Genomic DNA, 16,394 nt, shown 5'->3' on the forward strand with positions numbered 1-16,394 from the left:
ACAGGACCTCACCTCGACCTTAATGCATTTATCAGAACCCCCCCCCCCCCCAGCGAGCACCAGCACCGTAGACAAACACCACATTCAGACAGCAGAGCAAATGTTCCTTGTGCACGGATCTAAATTTCCTTCCAAACACAATGATTTTTCAGTTGCAGATTACATAGCCTGCATAACCTCACGTCGACCCATTTAATTGGATGTGTCAGGTTATACTTTTGCAATCATCTATAAATATATAATGAAATTACAGAGTTTATTTACTTTTTTAATGCCTTAACAGAAATATGAAACTTCCTGCTCAGATAAGTGCCATTACCTTAGATTAAAGATACAGTTGGCACAGTTTTTGACATATTTGAAAGGTTTGCAGCATGCATCTGGAAACTACTTAAATCCCATTGAAAGTGGTTTACATGAGTACAAAAACACAGCATGTCAGATACTGAGTGTCCAGTCTTGGGGGGGTGGTCTTGCAGAAAACTATGCAGAAATAGTTCTGTTGGTTTAGCATTTGGACTCTTAACTGCACAACAACGTTTTTAAAAAGCAGATTGCAGACCGAGACTTTCTTACTGGGAATTAGTATGTAGATGGTGGCGTAGCTCTAAGACGAGTAAATATTTAGCATTAATGGGGTTTTATTAGATGTTTAACAGTGCACATGATGCAGTGAGCTCATAAATCAGATGGTTCCTGTTCTTTTGATCATGCAGCATAAAAGCTACACTGGCCAATCTGCAAAACAGGCTAGCTTAAAACATTTTCCCTGTTAGCATCCAAATGTCAGCCTCACACTTTTGAGTGGCATCTTCCCAAACCAACACGTTTGGAATGATTTGGAAAACAGCCAAGTGTCACGTGGAACCCTCGTGGCTTTCTCCCGCAAACTGAGTAAGAACGATTGTGATTAGTGGAGCTCCATGGAGCATGTCGGGGCCACAGAATGTCTAAATGTCTTCTGTGCAAATATGTCGTCCATCATCACTTTAGGCCCAACCTTGTTTTTTTTTTTCTGTAAAAAGTAACATTTTCACACCACTTGTTTTTTTTAATGATCAAATCTGGCATTGGATTCTAAACATAAGTGCATTTTTAAGAAGGAAGCAATGAAATGATCAGTAAAGGTCACGTGTTTCTGTTTTGGTCACATTTTAGACACTAATATGTTCTGTAACAAAAAAGAGAAGGCAATGAAAATGAGGATGCTTCTAAAAGAGCATGTGTAAAAAAAAAGGTGCAATAAAGCCAAAATAGATAATAATAAAGTCAAATAAAAACCGATATTGGTGCATAAATGATCTTGATATAGTCTATTGAAAGAGAGGACTTTCTGAAATATCTTGTAGATTTTCAGAAGCTCCAGTAAGAGGCTTCTGCTGGAGCACTGGCGTCCAGTCGACACGCGTTGCTTCATTTTCTCTTTACTTTACCGTCTCACACTCCGTCCACTGTCCTCACCCAGCGCTGTGCAGCGTAGCTGTTTGATGTGTGTTTTTTGTGTATGTGGGTGTTCCCTGGTGGCGACCCAGGGTCTGTGGCCTTCAGAGGGCTCAATTCAAGGGCCGCGTTGTTTGTGTGTTTTGGGGGAAGAGGAAGTGGTGATGTGTGGAGGGTGGAGAAAAGGCTGCTCTATGATCTGATGCTTTTTTTAATACCTTACTCAGACATTTCAAAGGTAAGGGTTGTGATGTTAGCTGAGTTTTTATTTTTAGACGTGTGGGTTTTATGTCATGCAGTTATTAGCGAAAATGAATTTCCCCCAATTGTGCAAACGTTCCCTAACCTTAATGATTCAAGAAAAAAATATATATTTAAATTACTCGTTTTAAAATTAGTGACGAATAAATCCACACTTCGTTGCTTGTTTTGTATTTCCGTATGAGTTCAAGCAGCATGAATGGGACAGTTGTATGCTTTATGTTCAATTTTTGAGACTTTATTTGAAAGCTGGAACATTCTATGTGCTTAAAGCTCCTTTCCGTTGGAAAAGTTTGGCCATTTCTGCACCACAATAAGTCTTTTTGTCTTTCTCGGCTCAGCAGGGACTCAGAAGGGTTACAAAAACAGCACCGGTTCAAAGTGGAACACACGATATTTTATAATTTCTTGTTTTTCTCCCTCCATTTGTCTCTTCTTAGCTGGGTATGTTTGGAGCTCAGGGCCTAAACTCAGCCATGGACATCATCGGGGTTGAAGATGAAGACTTTGAGAATGACATGACAGACGTGAGTAAAAGAAAAGATCCTAAAGGTTCTCACTCATTCACATCTTTCAAGTTTGTCTCATTTAGTTCCCATTTTTTTATTGTTGTTCTTCTTTGTCCGTCACAGCTGCTAGATGACAATTGCACGTACTTCAACGACATGAAGGAGCTGAAAAAACATCCGACTCACTTGCTGGTCTTTTTGCATCACGTCATTCTTCAGTTTGACCCCGCTCCACTGGTGAGATTTAGGAAGAAGACGATGTTTTATATGGCACCTGTCGAGATAAAACTCACGAGGTGCTTCACAAGTACAAAAGATTCCAAATAAATAAATAATTATATATATATATATATGTATATATATATTATATATATATACATACACGAGGTGATTTATATACATACATACAGTACAGGCCAAAAGTTTGTACACATCTTCTCATTCTGTGTGTTGTCTTTATTTTCATGACCATTTACATTAAATTCTCACTGAAGGCTTCAAAACTATGAATGAACACATGTGGAGTTATGTACTTAACTCGTTCGCTGCCAGCTGTTTCCTGATCGATAAAGGCCTTCGCTGCCAGCGTCTCTCACCGTTTTTACTGTTTTATTAAGCGTGACAGAACGTTGCACGCTAGGATGATGTCAACGCCAAAACAACCAAATCAAAGCGGAGACTCACCTCTTACATCAGGAAGAATCTGAGCGTTTCGAGCTTTATCCGCTCTTTCATAGTCCGTTGTCAAAATGTGATCGCCAGACGCTTTTCTGGTTCGCGCCTCACTTTATCTTACAGCAGCGGCCCAAAACGATCTCCTAACACATGGATGTTCTGCTTCCTGATCACGTGACGTGTGACGTACGCTGATGAAGATCGGCTTTAGAGCTGAGACGTTTGTTCTCACGGTGCGGGGGCACGTCCGACGCTCACACAGTTAAAAAAATGCAAATGACGACTTTAGTCGTCAATGGCAGTGAATGAGTTAACCAGAAAAGGTGAAATGACTGAAAACATGTTTTGTATTCTATTTTCTTCAAAATAGCCACCCTTTGCTCTGATTACTGCTTTGTGCACTCTTAGTATTCTCTTGATGAGCTCACCTTCAGTGTGAATCTCCCAATGTAAATGGTCATGAAAATAAAGACTACGCATTGAATGGGAAGATGTACTGTATATATAAAACCAAGATCTGTTGACCTCTAGTCAGGATGCAGGCTTATTCTTTAACTATTGAGTACAGTTGTTAGAGGTGTGTTTTTGGGCCACCTGTGGTAAAATGAAACTGGACCTAGTCAGGTATACAGGATCTGGTGTAAAACAGCAGAATAGCCTTCTGTCCTCTGGGGTCTGTTCCACTTTATATAAATACATTTTACCTGTGTCTGTAATAATCCTAATCTAAATTTACTAGGGCTGCACGATATTAGGAAAACCTGCGATAATTGATAACAGTGATTAATATTGCACTGACGATATAACTTGCGATAAATAAAAACTTAACTCAGGAACAAAAGGAATCAAAAACAAAGAAATCAAAAAAATCATAAAAATGAGAAAAGCAAAAGATGTCAGGAAAGGGAAAATGAAAATGATCAAGAAAATATGATCTGTAGATCCCGGGAAAATCAGAATCAGCAAAAAGAGCAGAACAAAGCTAACTCAGGTGTTTGCTAACCATTAAAATGAAGTGCCGTCCGCCTCGGGGGCGGGCATCTGACCTATGAGAACCCACCCAATTGGCCAAATGGGTGAAGAGCTCTACTTGATTTGTTAAAAAAACATCATGCTTCTGTTTGATTGACAGAATGCATTATGTGTAGCTAACATTTCAGCTGACCATTCATTGCGATATTGATCTGTTCTTTGCGATATGCATATTGTGCATGCTGATATCGCGATAACGATATATTTACGATATATTGTGCAGCCCTAAAATTTACCATTCTGCAGCCTAGTTTTAGTTGCCCGGCCTGCCAGACTCGTCCTCTGTTTGATTCTACACAGAGGAAGAGTCTGGTTACTCACAGGCAGAGGGGCATATGGGGGGCGGGACTAGGCAACTCAATAATAACCAATCAGAAAAAAGACGGAAATGCAGACTGTACTGCGCAACGCTATGGTTTTATAGCTGTGGTCAAAAATGGCGTCTGGCGACAGTGCAAACATCTTTCTTTAGAAGAAAGGCTTTTGGTGCTTCTGCGTGTTGTTTTAAAGACGTGTCTAAGTCATTTAGAACAGAGGAAAGAGCCGCAGCGAACTCCGCTACAGTCGCCATGTGTATGACAAACTCGGCGTTGTGGTGTGACGTACGTTACTCGGCGCTGATTGGCTCGGTTAGAATTCTCAGGGGGCGGGGTTATTTGAATAGGAGAGTTCCCTGACCCTTTCTCTGTGCAGAATTAAACAGAGGAGGAGTCTGGCAGGCCAGGCTATAGTTTTAGGGGAAAGGTGAAAGTTAAATATTAAGTTTTTTAAAAGAGAACTCCAAAAAAACACTTAAATAAATAGACGAGCACTTAAAAGTTTTTGTGTGCATTAATTAAAAGCAGAGAAGAGACATGTATAAAAGTCCTCTGTTAGTATTTCTGTTGAATCACAAGCCAAGAAGCAAGAATGAGCCATTTATATCTAAAGACAACAAATGACCTTTTTCTGCAGAGTTCATTGCATTTCCATAGCAGTCCAGAACAAACAAGCTCTGGAGAGGGCGTCTCTGTTTTGTAGTTGGCAGTGTAAACTCTCCTACTGTCTTACAGGAAGGTGACATGTGGGAGGACTCAGCAGAATGCACTCTACAAAAGTATTTGCAAGATATTTCTCATGTCTTCTCACTTCCCCTTTTAATTCCAACAGAATCTAAAAAAAAAAGACAATTCATGACATTTGGGAATGAAAGCAGCAATCTGGAGTTTTCACCCCTTCGGGAATTATGTAAAAAATAGATGAAGTGATGGTCGTACCTTGCACTGCGATGTAATTTATGTCAGCATTTTTGGTGCTAAGCCTGTTTTCATCCCATAGAGCTTCGTGCAGTTTGAATTGAGCACCACGCAGTGTTAGCCAATAGCATTAGTCATCCACTTATGTACAGATGTGACTAGAGCGTGCACTCGTTTATGGAAGTACCTAGACTGAGTTGGCAATATTTCTTATGGGCAAGTAATTCTTACCTAGAGGTGAGCGTTCACAAATGAGAGGAGCTGCATCTAGCTGTAATCACCGAAGTAGGGTGAGGGGCTTAAAGGTGCAATACATTTTCCCACCTCTAGTTGGTGCCACCTGACAAAAAAAATAAATCTGGATTTCTTCTTTAAATAGTAAAGATAAATTTGGTTAGAAAGTGTAATATTCTTTGTATGGTCAAAGTAAAAAATTTAGATTTGAACTTTTTTTGTTTTAAATAGATTATTTTTAGGGATTGCCGATCAGGTTTTTTTGCCCTTGAGTCCGAGTCATTTGATTTTAAGAATCTGCTGATACCGAGTCCCGATCCGATACTCTCGATACATTAAAAAAAATTAAGAAAAGGAAGAAACAGTCCCAGAATGTTCCTTATTTTTTTATTTAATTAACTTTTTATTTTAATTTTTAACAACAGATCACTTCTGTGGGGTAGCTTGAACAATCAAGTAATAAATAACATAAATTCTTCACTTTTGGACTTTATTGCAAACATAAAAATTCTAATATAAAAGCAGATAGCACTCAACTTAAAATACCTGGCAGGGGTCTATTTTGCCTCGGCCCCCAAAATGCTTAGATACGCCCCTGGACATGGGACGGAGTTTTGAAGATGTTCTGAATTGTATCAACTATATAAATACTACATGCTGATAAGTTATTGCTTTATACAGGTCCAAACGTGTAGTGGGATCAATCTACCTACATTTTGTTTTTTTAAGAACTTTGTTTTGTTTTCTTGGTTTTTATTTTCCTGTCTTCCTGTCCTGTCTGTCTCTGATCTTCCTGTCCCGTCTGTCTCTGATCTTCCTGCATCTCCCAGTCCTCCAGAAAAATTCCTGCCTGCTTCCTTCTTTTTCACCTCACAAGTCACTTTTTAACTAGCAGATCAAATTGATCTATTGACCGCAAAAAAAGCGGAGTGTGCGCCGCGCTGCCCGACTGCGCCAGTGAGGAGGGCTGCAGCGCGAGCGCGTCCACACGTCGTGCTCAAATACAGACAGAACTTACCAGAGAGAAAATGAACGGACACGAACGACTGTGTGTTAATTATATATCTTTGGTGACGCCACTTAGAAACTTAGAAAATGTTACTGTGGCCGTGTGCAGAACGCAGCTCATGAATCATCAGCGGTCTGCCTGCAGCTCTCCGCATCTCTGCCCAAAAGAACCACGCTGAGTCCATATAAATAATATAATAAAGGTAGAAACTGGATTTCTTTTGTGCTCCTTCTGGGTGTGTAAGTTAAGGGCATCAGGAGAGCCTGACAACCTTTAAGGAGAACCAAGTTGCTCTCCTGTAATTTGAACCCATCATCCGAGTCCGGATTGGGGCTTGGATCGGGAAGTAAAGCCCGAGTCCCGATCGAGTCTGAAACCACGTGATCGGGGCCGATTTCCGAGCATGTGATCGGATCGGGACCTCCCTAATTATTTTAATATTCTTATAATCACAAACACAAGTTGGTAAGTAGATAAAGATGTAACACAACATTGAATTATGAAATATATCCACCTTCCAAATATATATGGCTTTTTTAACCATCTGGACATGTTAATTACCAGAGCTAAACATGTAAATATTAACTATTTAACCTCTAGATTTGCTCGATTTAAGCTTAAACTGTGTTCATTACAAGATTTATTCTGCTGCTAAAACTCTTGTGAAGCTCTGAAGATCAGATTATGTTCCGTGGCTCCATGTGGATTATAAGTGTTTGTGTCTGTGGTGGTGCCCAAGTAAAGCGTGCATGTGTTTTCCACTTTCCCCTGCATGCAGACACTGTGACTTTCCCAGGTACCATTGCATCTTTCAAGTGTTCATTTAGCTGTGTGTTGTTATGCTTTTTAAATGGTGTGTGATTTGTTTTTTTGTACAAGTAGCAACAACCTGATTGGTCACATCTGGGCAAGAGCTAAATTAACAGGGATTTGCTCAGTGTTTAGTTCGGTGCTGAGCAGCTTTTAGGAGTGATGTCAAACTTGAAAATATTAGCTGTAGAGACCTTTGCAGAAGGCAACACAGTTTTAAAATATGAATCAGGACCCTCATGTTTTTTCCCTCTTCCCAGCTGTGTTATCTTCATGCTGACCTTCTCAGCAACCTCAGTGCTAAAGAGACCAAGAAACAGTTCGCAGAATTCTACAACTACTTCTTGGACAAGAGTGCGGTAAGTAGACCGTTGCTTGGTGTTCCTGTGAAAGATGGAATGAGAATTGATTTGAAAATGTGAAAAGCTGCAAAACCATTAATGGTGGTTAAATTGTCTTTCTTTTACGGTAAAACAACAATTTTTATTAAAGAGTCTAATAATAAAAGCAGCCAGATCAAATCTGGTTTTTCTCCGAGGAGTCATTGTGGCATGTTAGACTTCATCATATTTGCAGTGATGGAGAGACCGTATTTTGGATACGGTGGCTCCAGAAGCAGAGCCGTGTTCAGGACTTTTAAAATGGGGTGGCCCATGTGGGGCACTTGTTTATGCATGGGTGGCACCAATGGTTATGCTTATTTATTTATTTACACAAATCGTTTGTTTATTTATTTATTTACTTTCTAGTGAATTTTGGAGTTTCACATTGCACAATCACCATTTTTTTCTATTCATCTTCTAGTTTTGTGGTGGTTAGCAAGTCACTTCTTGCTGCATTATTGCCACCAACTGGAGTTGATTGGGACTCTAAATGCTATTTATGTGAATATGAAAAAATAATAAATAATAATACAGAAATGTTCTGTAGGCCTGGGCTAGAAGACAGTGTTAAAGGTGCGTGCTACCACACACTATTTTTAGAGTTTACAACCCAAGCATTTTGCCGACAATGTAAAGTCAATTTAAACTGGAACTTAGTAGGGTGGCACCTGGGGTGGCCAATCAGATTCTAAGGGTGGCTTGTGCTACCCCAGGCCACTCCCATGACACGCCCCTGTCCAGCAGCCTCTGTGTGTGTGTGTTTGTTTGTTTGTTTGTTTGTTTGTTTAGTGGTAGCCTGGCCTGCCAGGCTCTTCCTCTGTTTAATTCTGCACAGAGAAAGAGTCTGGTAACTCTCTGATGCAAATAACCCCACCCCCTTAGAATTCTAACCGAGCCAATCAGCACTGAGCAGAGTACGTCTGGTTACTCTAAGGCAGAGGCACATGAGAGGCGGGACTAATCAGCTCAAAAATAACCAATCAGAAAAAATGCGGAAATGCCAACTGCACCGTGCAACGTTGTAGTCTTTTAGATGTAGTCAAAAATGGCGCCCGGCGATGGCGCTAACGTCTTTCTTTAGAAGAAAGGCTTTTAGCGGTTCTTTCTGTTGTGGTTTTAAAGACATGTCCAAAAGGAAAGAGCCGCGGCGAACTTCACTTCAAACGCCATCTTCGTTGTTTGTGACGTAGGCTGCTCAGCGCTGATTGGCTCGGTTGGAATTCTCAGGGGGTGTGGTTATTTGCACGGGAGGGTTACCAGACTCTTTCTCTGTGCAGAATTAAACAGAGGACGAGTCTGGCAGGCCAGGCTAGTTTAGTGGAGGGCCGAGATGTTATGGTGAGAATAGAAAGTCTTCTGCAGGATACAGTGTTCAGCTTATTTAACGCTAAACACGTTTTCAGCAGAGCAATCTAAAAAATTAGAATGTCAGTAGGTTTTATTCTGTAACACTTTAGTTTAGGTAACACAAATGAACCATTAATTAGCTGCCAATTAATATGCATATTAATGGACTACTAAGTCTGAACTAGTCATTATTAAGCACTTATTAACAGCTTATTACTAATGCCGTAAATCTAACATTAACAGGCCATAAATTAAGAGTTTTATCAAAATAAGCCATTCATAATGGTTAACTGAAAGTAAATGGTTTGTTGCTGATTAATGCACATGCTAATTAGCTCAAATCAATACCGTTGTCGTCGTCTTCCTCCGCTTATCCGGGTCCGGGTCGCGGGGGCAGCATCCCAACTAGGGAGCTCCAGACCGTCCTCTCCCCGGCCACCTCCACCAGCTCCTCCGGCAGGACCCCAAGGCGTTCCCGGACCAGATTGGAGATGTAACCTCTCCAACATGTCCTGGGTCGACCCGGGGGCCTTCTGCCGGCAGGACCTGCCCGAAACACCTCCCCAGGGAGGCGTCCAGGAGACATCCTGACCAGATGCCCAAACCACCTCAACTGACTCCTTTCGATCCGGAGGAGCAGCGGTTCTACTCCGAGTCCCTCCCGAATGTCCGAGCTCCTCACCCTATCTCTAAGGCTGAGCCCGGCCACCCTACGGAGGAAACTCATTTCGGCCGCTTGTATCCGCGATCTTGTTCTTTCGGTCATTACCCAAAGCTCATGACCATAGGTGAGGATTGGGACGTAGATCGACCGGTAAATCGAGAGCCTGGCTTTCTGGCTCAGCTCCTTCTTCGCCAGATCGGCTCAGCGTCCGCATCACTGCAGACGCCGAACCAATCCGCCTGTCGATCTCCCGATCCCTCCTACCCTCACTCGTGAACAAGACCCCGAGATACTTAAACTCCTCAATCAATATGTGGCTTTTAATGAAGTAATTGGCGTAGTTATTCTTGTCTTTAAGTGGTTAATTAATACTAAACTACTAGTAATTAGGTATGAACGTATTCGTGCTTACAAGTGGTTAATTGATTATTGCTTAGGCTCTATTAACATGTGGAGTTTGGTGTTTATTTACATATTACCAGAACATAATAATTTTGGTTATTAATGCAGAATTAACTATTCTCCTTGAGTTACTTCTTTAAAAGCCACATATTGATTTGAGCTAATTAGTGTGTGCGTTAATCAGCAACAAGCCGTTTACTTTCAGTTAACAAACCATTATGAATGGCTTATTTTGATAAAACTCTTCATTTATGACCTGTTAATATTAGACTTACAGCATTGGTAATAAGCACCTAATAATAGCTTAATAACTAATTCAGACTTAGTAGTCCACTAATATGCATATTAATTGGCAGCTAATTAATGGTTAATTTGTGTTCCCTAAACTAAGCGTTACTGTTTTTTCAAGACATGATTAAAAATCTGTGATGATCTAAGCTTAGAGAGGGAGGTGGGTTAGCATTAGTTTCACTCTGCCTATCTCCTCCTCCTGAACACAGCAGACTTAGCAGAAAATATGCTGTAAATGTATTTATTATCACAATAGAGATTACCTCTATTAGGATAGCAGCATTTTTTGTCATGTTGCACATCTGTAAATTTACCACAGATGTAACAGAAATAAATAGAAAATCTGTGATTTTTAGCTCAACATCGTCTAAGCAGTGTCTGAACGGAGTTCCACGATCAGTGAACACCAAAACACTTTAAGTATTTCATGACCGAGCCTGTTTCTATCAGCGTGTCTGCCGTGTGACTCACCATGAGCCCTTTTCAACATCCGTTCTGTTTTATTGGTTCAAAAAGGTTGTTTTAAAATCATTTCCCTGTTGAGCTGATGATCCACACGTGTCACGTTTCAGCATTGCTGGCTAACGGTGTGTGTGTGTGTGTGTGTGTGTGTGTGTGTGTGTGTGTGTGTGTGTGTGTGTGTGTGTGTGTGTGTGTGTGTGTGCGTGCGTGCGTGCGTACGTGCGCTAACGTATATACACAGGCCTGTTCCTCTCCGTAATGACCTTTGTTTATGAGGGTTTGGGTTTAGGCCAACCGGTGTTTGTCAAAGGTTCCTAAAGGAAATTAAACATCTATTTAAAAAAATCCGTGTAAACACGAGTTCTGGAGTAATTAAGAGTTAAAATAAAAGCTTTGGAGAAATGGCTGTCTGCAAACGTAAGGCAGGGTCCTAAGTGGAAATCACTATTTGGACAAGACACTATAAAATGTCTAATGACATCCCAGGAAGTATAACTCCCCAGCTCTGTGTCACTAATCCTCAGTAATAAAAATTAACTTAAGAAAATGTTCTCATTTTGAGCCAAACAAGACAAAAATTCTGTTGACTTTAAAGTGATTGTATGTGTTTTGGGTGGGTAGAGTGAACAGAAGTGGTTTGTGGAACCAGCCTCTCCACACCGAAGGTGGCTGTGGTGAGTCATGGTGGTCTGATTTGTGAAGTGACATTTGGACGATAAGGATTATATACCACCACGTTGGCTAAGAAGACTGTCAGGGTATCTGCAGGTCCTTAAAAAGTCTTAAGTTTTAAATTTGCTTTTCAAAATTTAAGGCCTTAAAAATCCTTAAAAATGACAAATAATCCTTAAATACAGTTTCCAAAGGTCTTAAATTACCAAACGCCCACTAAACAAGATTCTTTTATTTCTATAAAATTTTGTGAATTTCTAGTTAGTGTTAGGGATTTTTTGCGTATGATACTGGCGTAAGCGGAACCGTACACTTTCAGCTGGTTGTGAAAGGGGGCTATTTTTAGATGAGCACATTAGCTGGTTAAGCTAGTGGGAGCTTGCGCCATGGGGAAGTTTAATGGTAACTGGATGGCTAATCCCACGTTCGTGATGTGGTTAGCACCGGTTCCAGGCAATAGCTGGAAAATATAGCTTAAATTTAATTTTAAAAATAGCTTAAATTTGGTCAAAGTGGCCTTAGCAAAGGTCTTAAAAAGTCTTAAATTTGGCTCCCAGAAACCTGCAGATACCCTGACTCCGGAAAACCTGCAGACATGAATACATTTAATATAATACCAAAGATATTACCTCCACACTCAGAGGAGAATCATCTTATTTAAATTCGTATAGAAAGTTGGTTCAAATGTGTTTACATGTACTTTTGTGTTTACCAAAACCCACCTCCTCCGCTTGGCGTTTCCTGAACATGTTTGATTCAGCCCTCTTTTACGTTGAATTTATTTCACAGTTTTCATTGGTTCACTCTATCCCTTGTTTTACCCATCTGTCCTGTACTAGAATGTTTCACCTTTTTTTGTAATTTGTATTTTGTAATTTGTATTGCTTTTATTTTTGATTTATTCACTATATTTATACTTCTACTGTACCATGTTCAGCGCCTTGGGCTTCCTGACAGGGTTGCGGAACGCGCTTTATAAATAAAGCTTTGATTGATTGATTGATTGATTGATTGATTGATTGATTGATTTACATATCTGCTGTCAGTCAGTGCAGCTCTTCTCTCTGTTACCCTTCATCACTCCTCCCTGCACACATGGACTTTATCCCTCCTCCTCCTCCTCCTCCTCATGTCAGTCAACCCAGATCATCTTCTCTCTAGTCTGTCTTTCACCCCAACTACTTCCTGTCAGGACCGTGAGAAAATTCCACAGGAGAAGTCTTCCTCACAAAAAAAAAATCAAATATTAACCACATAACGCACCTCTATGGCCTTGTTGACACGGAGGTGTGTTTTTTTCATGTTGGTGGCAAATTTCCATTGTTCAGCTGCTGTAAGGTTTTCTTTTCTTCAGTAAGTCAGATTTTTAGTGTTAATATGCCCCCCTGTGGAGAATGGTAGTAACTGCACAGCCCTAGCACAGCAAATTTGACCTTTTTGTGTATTCTTTAAATGATTCTTAAATATTGATTATTTGGATTATGTTTATAATTCATATTTATTCTCATATCTGTAACCCTTTATCTGACTTACATTACAGTGTCTCAGAGTGAGCGTACCACAGAGTATATCCTACGAACTGGGTAAGCTTTTTTTAAAATTATATTAAAAAACTTAGAAACAAATTCACATCATTTTCTTTACTTTGGTAATTCACGCTCTCGTGTTTTTCCTCTCTTTCCTAAGATCGGACCCGCTACGATTTGTTCTCTGATGAAACCCAAAAAAGTTATGCCAAGGACATTCAGAGTCATCAGCTTTGTGAAATCTGCAAACAGCTTCAAGATTTCAGGTAAATAGTTTTCTGTTCTGCGCTTTGTGCACAAGCAGAATGGAACTGGACCGCTGTGAGAGTTTTTGAAGCTGTTTGACGGCTCATCTTGTAGAATTTTTGTTTACATTTCGACGGACTCTTTGAAGTTGCGTGCCACCAATGCACCAGCAGCCCATGATGTTACAGTAATACCCGCTTTCTACTCGGCACAATTGGTCCACAATTTGATAACTGACTTTATGAGAAAAGCAGTTTCTTTACTGGACAAGACTGTTCGTGGGAAAGTGCAGGCTGGTGGTAAAATGCATCCATTTCATCTCCTTTTATGTATGATCGATGCTCGCTTTAATCCCACAACCTCCACGAGAAGCACTGTGTCGGTACTCTCTCTCTTACAGCTCTGAGCTCAACATCCTCATCAAAAATATAACGATCTGTCCTTTTTGTTGTTGATATTGAGGATGTGCATTGGGGCTGAAGGATTTTAGGAAAAGATTGAATTGCAATTTTTCTTGCAGAGATTGCGATTTCGTTTCAATTCATGATTTTCTGCAAACAAAGGTCCAACACTAGCCTGCCAAGCCATCCTGTAGATGAAGTGAAAAGATGGTCTAGATCAGGGGTTCCCAATTTCTTTTTTTGAGGACCCCCTTGCTCTTGTCCAAGCCAGGACCCCTAGCCCCAACTCCTACATGCGTACACACGTTAAATGTGATCATTTACCATCTTTACACAGACACACAGTTATAAATTATATATGGAGTTGTGATTATACTGTAGGGTGTGTTATTGGGAGTTTATAAATGTAATTTTTACAAAGAAATTCTTGCTAGCCTCACAATCTCAGCAAAGACAAAATTGTGGGGACCCCCTGTAATTTTGTGGGGACCCCCTTGGGGGTCCCGACCCCCAATTTGGGAACCCCTGGTCTAGATTGTAATCTAGTACAACAAATCATTCACATTAATATTTACTATTTAATCAGACAATAAAAACAGTTAAATCTTATCTTTTTTTATTTTTATGTGTTTGTGAAGCAGCTTGTGATTTTTATCTAGAGAGGAGCGTTATAAAACATGTTCTACTGCAAAAATGCATGGAGGAAATCTGTAGGTAGAAACAGCTTTTAAATGTACTAAATAACAAAAAATGCAGTTTTCTTGCATTACCGGGCAGGCTGAAGCCGTCTGATAGTTTTTCCTCACTAACGTCAGCTCCGTGAGAGAGACGCACGCATTCTGACACCTTAGCTTGTTTGAGCTAACGTGTGCCGTCAGAAACATTCAGACCATTTTTAAAAGACAAGTTGAGCTTTTAAGTCAACTAAAGCGCGCGACTCCGCACTCGCGCTGATGAAGCATAAACCAAGCTTTAGAAGTCAGCCTGAACCTGCTCCGATGTGGGAGGAGCCTCTATGGGCTCGACACACGGGAGGCGACATCGCCTCTCCTCCATTCATTTTCAATGAGACATGTGCGACAACGCGGCTCTCCCTCCTACTAAGCGAAACGAGAAAAACGTGCGTGTGAAATTTTGCACCCCACCCTATCTCTGTGAAGCTGATCCTCTGTCAGCTTTAAAAGTGCAGGCAAATAGGCTGCTCGGTTAGTGCTTCGTTTGTGCTGATTTGTGAAAGTAAAATCGACTTTTGTGCTGCAACGGTTTCTGAGATATTACAAGTTTTAATTTTGCATGATGACATCTTCAAATTCCCAAAGTGCTCCAAAATGGACCATAATAGTCTACTTTCTTTGTGCTTCGTTTGTGCTGAGCGCGCGACCCCCCCCCCCCCCCCCCCCCCCCCCTTCTGACGGAGGAGCGCTGCAGGACGGAGCGCACGACCCCCCTCCCGGTATAGTGCGTCACTGGAGGACAAAACAGGTGATGCGCCCCGCTCCGCAGCGGCGAAATGCATCAGGCACAAATAAAAGACAGAAAACATAAAAGGAAATGAGCCGACACGAACGATCGCGTGTTAAATTAGTTTTTGAGGTGGCGACACCTGATTTGATAATGTTACTGTGGCCGTGCTCAGGACGCAGATGTCTGGAGCGCGTCAACGATCAGAGCTTTGCATGCGCAAGCTGGTTAAGGTTAGGATGGGGGTGAGGGGAAGGTTAAATTGCAAGAGGGTAAAGGTCACAATTCGGTCAAATGTCCGTTTTACGGCGGGCGTCAGATACCGACGCTCTGGCACAGCGCGTCGCCTCCCTACGCGGAGGGGCTCACCACCTGCTGTCTTTTCCGAGGACTCCATCTTGTCGGTCATTATCACGTGACAGCGACTAGTCTATGAAAGTCATAAAAAGTCACTACAGAGCCGTGAAGTCGACTAGTTGATTCAGACCCCAGTACACATCTCTTCTCTAAAAGGCTTTAGTGTCATTTACGCAAACACCAAAAACTCTATTTTCCCCGTAATATTTAAAGAAAGGGTCTTTTTGTCATTTTGGAGAAACTTTCCAACAAAACAGCCTCTTTGTGTCTTTTTAGGCAAAAGAGGATGATGGGTATGACCCCCAACGAGAGCGAGCTCAAAGACGTAGAGAACCACCGTGACACTTTACGGATCCCGAGGGAGATGAAGGAGAGATCTGTGGCTGAGAAGCTGCTGGACAAGCTCTTCGAACAACAGTGAGTGTATTTCTTTATCAGAGTTATGGAAAGCACCCAGGATTCCTCAAATCATTGTCAAGTTGTAGAAGGGCAATGCAAAATATTTTTCAAATGCAGATTTATATTATTTAATAAATGATAAAATTCTTTTTTACAAGCCAACATCGCTGTCGTGAAAGGTTAACAAAATGGCGAGTTTTGATTTTCATACATTGCTTCATTTTATTGAGATTATTAGTTTAATCTGATGTTTCTGTGGTACATGGATGCATAATTACAAGAGCCTCACATAATTCAAAGGCTTTCGTTGATAATTAGATTAAATGTTTGCAGAAAGTCACTCTGGCGCGCCGTCAACCAACAGTTAGGCTGAATCCTAAATGATGTTTGGAGTTTCAGAGTTTGTGAGTTCTTGCTTTTCCACCCACCTCTTTGGGATTCACGAGTTCTGAATGGGATCAAGGTCTGAAGAGTTTCAATGAAAAAGGACCCCAATTTCCATGTTCTAATAGTTTATGCCAACTTCTAAAGGTCGATTGTCTTTTTTTTGTGGCCGGTACAGACACCGATATCTAGAG

General features: G+C 41.0%; 1 protein-coding gene across 3 annotated transcripts in view; it reads left to right on the forward strand.

The window, feature by feature from the left end:
- arhgef1 (Rho guanine nucleotide exchange factor (GEF) 1) overlaps positions 1–16,394 on the forward strand; it is a 72,051-nt gene that overhangs the window by 24,898 nt on the left and 30,759 nt on the right. For all 3 annotated transcript variants that reach the window (XM_054741114.2, XM_015950528.3, XM_054741115.2), the window contains exons 2-7: positions 2,142–2,228; positions 2,334–2,447; positions 7,466–7,564; positions 12,967–13,009; positions 13,113–13,218; positions 15,694–15,834. In XM_054741114.2, coding sequence (XP_054597089.2) covers positions 2,148–2,228; positions 2,334–2,447; positions 7,466–7,564; positions 12,967–13,009; positions 13,113–13,218; positions 15,694–15,834 — 584 coding nt within the window. In that variant the 5' untranslated portion in view covers positions 2,142–2,147. The remainder of the gene's footprint in view (positions 1–2,141; positions 2,229–2,333; positions 2,448–7,465; positions 7,565–12,966; positions 13,010–13,112; positions 13,219–15,693; positions 15,835–16,394) is intronic.

Source organism: Nothobranchius furzeri, chromosome 5 (assembly GCF_043380555.1).
Source record: "Nothobranchius furzeri strain GRZ-AD chromosome 5, NfurGRZ-RIMD1, whole genome shotgun sequence".
Classification (NCBI taxonomy): Eukaryota; Metazoa; Chordata; class Actinopteri; order Cyprinodontiformes; family Nothobranchiidae; genus Nothobranchius; species Nothobranchius furzeri.